The following is an 8578-nucleotide window of genomic DNA, read 5'->3' as shown; positions in this document are numbered from 1 at the left end:
AGGGAGGACGGGCACACGAGGCTCCAGTCCCAGGCCCAGCTCTGCTACTTGCTTTCTGTGTGACCCTAGACAGGTCGCTTGCCCTTGGTCACCGCCAAGAAAGGTAGCGTCCAACTCACGGACATGCTGTGGGCACACACTGTCGTTATTGGGGTTCTACTATGAGCTCGTACCAGGCAGGAAGTAAAGCAGCAGATTAAGACAAGAAAGATCCCTGGGCCCCGCTGCAAGGAGTGTGCCTCGTAATAGGGGCGGGGGCCAGGCAAACACCAGAATCCACAAAAGTCAAGACAACCGCGGACCGGACGGTGATGAGTAGTAGGACAGAAAAAAGCAGGGCTCTGTCACGGTGGAAGGTGCGGCTACTTCAGACTGGGTGGGGAGTCCCTCGGGAGGCAGAGCTGGGGACTGAAGGGGCCAATTATGGGAAGAGTGAACGCAGAGGCCCCGAGTGGATGGGGTGGGGAGCGCACCGGATGGAGCAATAGGGCCGGAGCAGGAAGCGAGAAGGGGGACAAGAAAACGAGGCGGGCGAGGGTCAGATAAGCCAGCGTGGGACTTAGAATCTCATTCTAGAGGTAGGGAGTTCGACGACAATGGAGCGGTCAGTGGTTGGGCCGGTCACAGGCGGGGTGGCTGTGGGTGACCCAGGCCCAGGGCCCAGAGGGTTCCAAGCACAATTATTTGCGCAGGGCAGGGCGGGCGAGGACTTTGGAGGAGGCTTGGCCACCGCCTGCTGGGAGTCTTGGGCAGGGAAGCACCCGAGTTCTGGGGAGGGTGTGGGGCCTCTTGCTCAGGTTCACACACGTAAGTCAAAATCCCCCTGGCTGCAGGCTCCAAGCAAATAAGATGTAAAATACAGTGTTCGAGAGCATGTCTGTGTGTGTGTGGGGGGGAGGCGTGTGTTGGGGGATGCGGTGCGTGGTAGAGTCGGAGCTTGCTGGAGCCCAATCCTGCCCCCACCCCCCACCCCCGCAGTCACCACGCTGACAACAGATGCAAAAAAACCGTCAATTTTATACAGTTTGTGGTTCAGAAGCAACAATATGCAAAACGGCGGAACAGTCTGTGCTGCCCCCACCCCACCTGGACGTGCCCATTCCTGTCCCCCAAGGGGGCGAAGAACCCGGGACCCCTGCCCGGCAGGACCCAACTTAGTTACAGGCCCCTGGGAGGGGCCAAGCCCTTAGGGGTCCAGGCCGGGAAGGAGGGGGCCCAGCACCTTGGGAGGCTGTGCGTGGAGGGAGGGGGGGAGGCCCGACCCCAGGCCCTGTGTCCCCCAGGGCCAGGGCGAGGAGCACGTAAAGCTGGGGAGAGGGCTTCGTGGGACGGGGCTCCTCCCCTCCAGGGGAGTTCTCCTGGACACCCCACAAGGCACTACAGACCTGGATGTAGGATGAACGCCCCCAAACCGTCCCCAACCCAACCAAGCTCCCCGCCGGGGTTAGAGGAGGAGGTGGGGAGGGGTGTGGGCGCCCCTGCATGGGTGGGGGGGGCGGCAGGCCAGCTGGGGCCGGGGGACCCTCCCCCTTGGCGCTGGGCTGCTGGGCTCCTGGGGTCCCCCCACCCCCGCCGCCCCCTTTCCGCACAGGCTGCCACGAATAAATAAATAAATAGCTTCCCGCCCCGCGGGCGCCCCTACAGCTGGCTCTCCTCCTCCTCCAGGGAGCGGTTGAGTCCGGGGATGAACTTGAGCAGCCGCCGGCGGAAGCTGCGGTACTTGGCCTTGCGCAGCCCCAGCCCCGGGGCGCACAGGGCCTGCTCGCGGGCCTCAGTCCAGAGCGCGCCCCCCGCGCCCCCGCCGCCCCCGCCGCCCCCGGGGCCCCCGCACCGCACGCTGGCGCTGCGGCTCAGAGCAGCCCGGGCCGGGGGCGCCGCCGGGGGCGCGGGGGGCTCGGCGGGGGCGCGGGCGCGGGCGGGCGGGGGCGCGGGCTCGGCGGCCCCGAAGAAGCACGTGTGGTAGACGGCGTCGTCCGCGTCGCCCCCCGCCCGCCGCGCAGCCCCGCGGGGACCCCCGGGCGCCGCCAGCAGGGGCCCGAAGGGCAGCGAGCCCGGCAGCAGCCCCGCCCCGTACAGGCAGGAGCGCACCGACTCCAGCGTGTCGTAGATGCTGGGGTCCTTCACCACCAGGCCTGCGGGGGCGGGGGGGCGGGGGGGGGGCGGTCAGGGCGCGGGGACGCCTGCATGGGGCTCCTCCGTGGAACCGGGCATGCACGCAGTGCTCCTGAGGACCCCCGTGACACTGGGGGCCCCCGTAAGCGCAAATGTCTGGGTCACATAGCCCAGGTCAGGGCTGCACCCCGAGCGCACCCAACCTTTCTTCACTTTGGAGAGGGAGGGAACCCCTCCCTTGGCGGGGGGAAGCATGACTAGGGGTGTCGGTAGGGGACCCTGTGCACCCCCACCCCTACTCACCATGCACCAGCCGCTGCTCTTGCACCATTAGGGACCTGTACTCTCCCCACTTCTCATACAGGGTTTGCTGCAAGAGACACCCCCCCCACGTCATCATCGCACTGTCAGGAGGTGGGTACGCGCAGGCTGGGAGGGCTCAGGCGGCACCTTAAGGTTTTTTTTCAAGGCAGGTTCAGACAGATCAAGGAGCCCCCAACTAAAGAGTGAGGCCTGGAGGGACGGGCTTGGGGAGGAGAGGGTGGCGGCTGGGCGTTCCCGGGCTGCTCTACCTTCAGGTACTGCAGCCGGGCCTCCAGTTCGGCCTTCCGGATGGACGTCCCGTACAGAGTTTCCAGCCTGAGGAGGTTGGGGAATCAGAGGCTGAGAGAGCCCACGGGGTGTGGAAACACTGAGAGAAGCTGAGCTGGGGAATCTTCAAGGACGGCGGCGGCGGCAGCAGACGTACCTGAGAACGTTGCCCGACGCCTTAATGATGTCAACGATCTCTCGATGCCGAATGCCCTCCACGTTCAGGCCGTTGACACTGGCGATGGTGTCTCCTGCCAGGCGGAGAGGAGGGTCAGCGTGTGTCCCATGGGGCATGACGGGACGGTCCCAGCCCCCTAGCCTAGCCGGCAAGAATCAGGGTCATAACCCCACAGAACACTCCTGAGCTCCCTCCTGCCACTCCCCATGGTTGTGGGGAAACCTGGTCCTGGCCCAGCACCAGGGTGTGGGGGTCAGGCCCTCATTCGCCCACACCTGCACCCCATCCTAAGGAGACTGCACCCAAAGGCCGAGCCCTCTCAGCACCCGTGGGCTGCCACCGGAGCCGGTTACTCCTGTGTAGCCCACAGGCGGTCATGAGACCCAGCCAAGACAGGAAGGGGTCAGGGTGAGGAGCACGCAGCTGGGAACTACCACTGGCCCCAGGCATGAGAGGCCTCGGCTTCTGACTCCCCGCGCCACCGCAGAGCCTCCTGACTCGAGGCAGGGCAAGCCACCATCTCCAAGGGCCCCATTTCCCATCTGTAGAAAAAGGATGTGGATCCTCACTGTGGCTACTTCGGGGATCAGGAGGGAGAGCGGGCCTCAGAGCATTTTGCAGAGTTGCCGTACACCACTAGGCTACCAGGGGCTGCTGGTAAGTGGGCAAGGAGGCGGGGGCTTAGAGAAGGAAGTGGTGATGGAATTGGGGGGGTTCATACAGTCTCAATCCCCTTCTTGGGGCCCAGGGACTCTAGACTTGGTCAATCCCAAGGGTCCCCCAACTGGAGGCACCATTTCCTTGTTGGAGGAAGTAACACAGGTGCCCCGCGGAGTTGGGCCAGGTTGGCACAGGATGGGCCCTGATCGCCGCCATCAAGCAGATCTAACAGAGTGGCGCGCCTTCCCCGACTCCTGCCCAGGGCCAGAGGGCCAGAACGCCAGGAGGAGGCAAACAGTAGCAGCAACATCTGCCACTCACCAGGCCTCGGCTCTGTGCCCAGGGAAACCCTTGGTGGGTCATTGCCCCCATTTTGCAGCTGGGACTGCTTGAGAGCACACAGTACGTGGCCAATTTGCCTGGATCCAAAGCTTAGACTCTATCCATTCTTCTTTCCGGCCTTCTCAAAACAGGACAAGGAAGGGGAGTTGATTTCAGAAGAGATTTCTCACCCCCTCTGCTTGGGAGTAAGGCCATCCCGCCTGCCCGGAGCCTTGCGACCTGGGCTCAGACCTCACCTGGTGTGAGCCCGGCCAGCTGGGCAGGGCTGGACTCATGGACCCGGCAGACAAAAGTCACCATCTCCACGCGCTGCTCCTCCCGGTGGTGGAGGCCGTAAGTCTGTAACGGGCAGGGGGACCATCAGCCAGGGCTGCGGCAGGGTCCAGCCCTCCCTCGGGCCGGCCTCCGGATCCCCCCCTTCCCCTGCACCCAGCTTCTCCCACCTGGATCTCAAAGCCGAAAGTCTGGTTCTCCTCCTTTTCCAAAGTCACCACTTTCCTGCAAGGGGACACGGGGGCCATTTCGGGACTGTCAGGGTTAGAAGGAGCTTGGTGGTCCCATCGTGTGGCCTGACAGGGTCTGCTCTAGAACACCCGGCGGGGCTCACGGTCTCCAGCGACAACTCACTCTCGTCATGGGTCGCTGGAACGCCCGTCCCAGTCCCCAGCTGAAATCAGCTTCGTGGAGCCACAGAGAATCAATCAGTCTGGCCTCCAGCGTAGGCTGGTCCCCAGAGGGAACGGGCCTCCGGAGTTTGGGAGGCAGGCCTGCAGCTTTCTAGTGAGCCCTGGAGTACCACTCGCTGCCCAGCCGGGGCCCCACTCCAGGCCCTGGGGAGCGGGCTGGCCCCACCCCCGGAGGCCGGTCACGAGGCTCAGCCCAGACCACAGCTGCTCCTCCCAGCTGCGCGGGCCAGCCCAGCCCACCAGATGTGAGGCCGGGGGGAGGGGAGCCTGGAGGCCGCCCCTTCCCGCACTGAAGGCCTGCCCGCCGGACACAATGGTCTGGAGCCGCTCCAGATCCTCGCCTGCTGGGGGAGCCCAGAGTTTCCTCTGCCCACCCCCACCCCCTTCCTTCCCGCCCCCGCCAGAGGCAGAGTCACAGCAGCCTCCAAAGGCCCCTTCGAGTCTCCCGGCCTCAGAAAGGCCCTGGAGACCCGGGTCCACAGCTCCCAGCCCGACCCAGATGCCCCCCAAATGCTGAGCAGCAAGCAACTCCCAGCGCTCCCTGGAGCGCCTCCCCACTGGGATCCCTGGGCCGCCTGCTCCGTGTGTGTTTTGTGTCGGGCGGGCAAGAGGGTGACTGAAGTTCTGGGTTACTCTGGGTTTCTTCAAGTGTTGGCAAACTTTTTTCTGCAGAGGGCCAGCTAGTAAATATTTCAGGCTTTCTCTGCGGGCTCCGTTGGGCCTCTGTCCTATATTGTTCTTTGTTGTTATTTTTACAACCCTTTAGAAATATAAAAACAACTCTTAGCTCAAGGGCCCAACAGGCCAGTCTAGCTAGCCGGCTGGAGTCCGCTGATCCACTTCAGAAGCCAGGCCCCAGTCTGCCTGGGCCTGAGCGGCGCAGGGCCTGAGGGCAGCGCCTACTACTGCCCTCACGTCGGATGCTTCCAAAGAGGGCTGCCATGGATGGGAGCAGCAGAGGACGGAGCTCCTGGAGGCAGGAGGCGGCCACACTCAAGCAGTTGGACACAGCTGGACACAGCTGGACACAGCTGGGCTACGGTCTGGGCCCCCTGGGGCTTTGCTGGGGCTGGGAGAGCTCTCAGGGGAGCCCCCAAGGACTTCTACTTCCTCCCCCTCCCAGATCTAGATCTGCCCGGGGAGGGGTGACTGGCAGGGACTGGGGGTGGCATGAGGAGTACCTGATGACTCAAAAGTCCCTACCTCCTTTCTCTGCCACCCCCTTAACACAGCCCACACCCCCCACCTGCCCCTCACTCCTAGTGAGGGAACCACGCTGAAAGGGTAGCAGCATGACTCCCCCTGGGCTGAGAGCTGTGTCGTGCTGCCCTCCACCCCCACCCCGGCACCTCACCCTTTTGGACCAGGGCAGGGGCTCCGGGGTGCTGGTGATGGTGACTCACCGCTGCTGTTCAGGACTGTGGCCGAGATTCTTCCAGCGGAATCCTGAGCCCTGGGTGGGAAGAAAGAGAGGAAAGAGCAGGTGAGAGGAGGACTGTCCTGGAGCAGGTGCTGAGAGTCCACTCTGGGAAGACTCTCCCCTGAGCTCCAGCCCCTGGACCCAGCACCTCACTTCCTGGTGCCCGCCTGGCTGGTCCCAGTTCCATACTTGCTTTGGCGACAGCGTGACTATTTGCTGAGTGCCGCTCAGCTCCAGCATCACTCCACAAAATTCTCCCCAAGGCTCTACCCCATAAGGGAGACTGAGACACGGCAGTGTCTGCCACCCCAGACCCTCCTCCTGGGGTCCAGATGCAGGAACCTCTCAGCACTGTGGCTGGTCCAGGCCGGGGGCGCTGAGAGGACTCATTAAGCTAGAATAGTCTCTACCCTCGGGGTGTGTGTCTGCAGGGCTCAGGCGCCTCCCAAACCCTGAAAGCCAAGGCAGAGGCTCTTTACAGATGTTGCCAAGGAAGGGCAGGGGGACCCTGGGCTTGCCTATCAAGGTCCTCCAGAGACACCCCCCCCCACCCCCCGCCACACAGTTAGGCATCTCCTTCTAATGTCTCAGCCACTTGGGGAAGCTGGGGTCAGAGACCCAGGTCTGGAGGGCCGGCAATCCCAGCCTGAACTCGGAGAATCAGGAGAGGGTAGGGCCAACCCTCCTCCCCCAAACTACAGGCTGTTTCAGGGGCCCACTGTGGATCCCAGCTGCAGGTGTCCAGCTGCGCCCTGCTCCACCCGGGGTTCTGGACATTGCCATCTATTTTGCTGCTCTCTGGGACAAAACAAACACAAACCGAATCTCAAACTTGTCCTTAAGTCTCACCATACTTAGGAAAGAGACTGGGAGGGTTTTGGGGAGGTGGGCGGGAGGGAGATGTCAGAGCCGAGGGTTCCTGCCAACTTGGGGCCCCGGGAGCGGCTCCTCTCTCTCGTTCCCTAAAATGTTGGGCCTTGGAGGAGGCCCTGCCAGACCAGCCCTGGTCCCGCGTGCCCTCAACCGCCCAGTCAACCCTCCCCCGGGGCCCACCCGAGTCTGGGAAGAGAAGCGAGTCCTCTTTCTCCAGAACCCAAGACTGGCCCTCAGGGGTGGGGGCAGCTCCCAAACGGGCCGGGACGGAAGGGCTGCGAGGCATAGAGAGACCCCTTTGTCTTTTATTCCGATTTTCATAAAATGCAAATTCTCAACAAGCTGTTCATTGTATGGGGGGGAGCCAGGGGCCAGGGGAGGGGGGGGGACTGAGCGAGGAAAGGCCACCAGCGCCCTCTCCCTAACCTGGGTGCGTGTCCCCACTTCTGAGCGCTCAGGTGGCCCCAGGCCGGAGGAGGCGCCCCGCGGAGGGGGAGCCGCAGAAGGCGGGCGCGGCTCGCATCCTTCCTGCCCCGCGGGCGCCGGCGCCCCCTCCCGCCGCGTCCGGTCCCGGCCGACGCGCGCGCCCCGCACCCCCGCGCCCCGCACCCGACGCCGGGCAGGGCGGCAGCCGGAGCGCAGCAACCCGCGCGTCCCCTCGGAAGCGTGAGCTCCGGGGACCCCACCCGCGCCCGCTCCCCGCGCGGCGGGACCGCAGCCCCGGGCCTCCCCGCTGCAACCGGAGCCGCGCAGACGGGGGCTCCCGGGGGGGGGGGGCTGGAGACACCTGGGCGCGGGGCGCGGGGCGCGGGGGGCCAGATGGAGCGAGTAGGAGCAGGGGTGCTCGGGGGAGTCGGCGAGGAGAGGAGCGAGACGCGACGGCGGCGCGTGGGGAGCGCGGGGCTCGGGGGCGGCGGGGGCAGGCTCGCGCCTTCGCAGGACCGGGCCGAGGGGGCCGAGCGACGGACAGGACGAGCGCGCGGGGGGACCGCGGGCCCCGAGGAGAGCGCGGTGGGGTCGGCGGGCGCAGCTGCGCGCGGGAGGAGGGGCGGGGCGGGGCGGGGGCGGGGGCGGCACGCACCTTCCGGCGGGGCAGGGTGCCCCCGGACACGGCGAGCGCGCGGTACAGCTCGGCCGGGTGGTAGTCCTCCAGCGCCGCGTACAGCTCGTCTCCGGGGGCCCCGGGGCCGGCGGCGGCTGCACGGGGGCCCGAGGCCGGGGTCGCGGCGGGGGTGGCGGGGGCCGCTCCGGAGTCGGGAGCCCGGGCGGCGGGGTCCGGGGCGGCCGCCGCCTCCTCCTTCTGCTGCAGCTTCCTGAGTCGGCGGAGGGTCATGGCTCCGGCGCCCGGCGACCCTCGGAGGCGGCGCTCGCTCGGCGCGGCGGGGCTGCCAGCGGCTCGGGGCTGCTAGCCGGGCGGGCGGCGGGCCGCTTCCCTTTATAGGCTCGGGGAGCGGGGCGGGGCGGGAGGGGCAGGGCTTCGCGCAGCCACGCCCCCTGAGCGGCAGGCCCCGCCCCCGGGGGGGTCCGCTGCCCCAAGCCCCGCCCACGGCGTCCCCCGCCCCGCGGGGCCGGGGAAACCTGGCCGCGGGGGAGGGGCGCGGGGCACCCTGGGGCGGGGCCGGGGGTCCCCCGGGTACCTGCGGCGGGTGTGCGTGTCTGCGTGTGCGTGCGTGTGAAGGGGCTTGTGCACGAGGCTTGAAAATCCCGAGATGGATG

At 66.2% G+C, this 8578-nt stretch overlaps 1 protein-coding gene across 1 annotated transcript; it reads right to left on the bottom strand.

The window, feature by feature from the left end:
• Nucleotides 1-997: 997 nt before the first annotated feature.
• Nucleotides 998-8251, bottom strand: TAMALIN (trafficking regulator and scaffold protein tamalin). Its single transcript, XM_055336844.1, has 8 exons — nt 7944-8251; nt 5973-6022; nt 4327-4381; nt 4120-4222; nt 2861-2954; nt 2685-2751; nt 2416-2482; nt 998-2132 (listed from the first exon to the last, which is right to left on the bottom strand). The coding sequence occupies exons 1-8, from the start codon at nt 8193-8195 to the stop codon at nt 1639-1641; spliced, it is 1182 nt and encodes a 393-aa protein (XP_055192819.1). The 5' UTR covers nt 8196-8251; the 3' UTR covers nt 998-1638.
• Between the last annotated feature and the right edge of the window lie 327 nt (nt 8252-8578).

This window comes from Nyctereutes procyonoides, unplaced genomic scaffold (assembly GCF_905146905.1).
Source record: "Nyctereutes procyonoides isolate TBG_1078 unplaced genomic scaffold, NYPRO_anot_genome, whole genome shotgun sequence".
NCBI lineage: Eukaryota > Metazoa > Chordata > Mammalia > Carnivora > Canidae > Nyctereutes > Nyctereutes procyonoides.
Note: the sequence above shows the minus strand (reverse complement) of the source record. Positions and strands in the feature narration are given on the sequence as shown.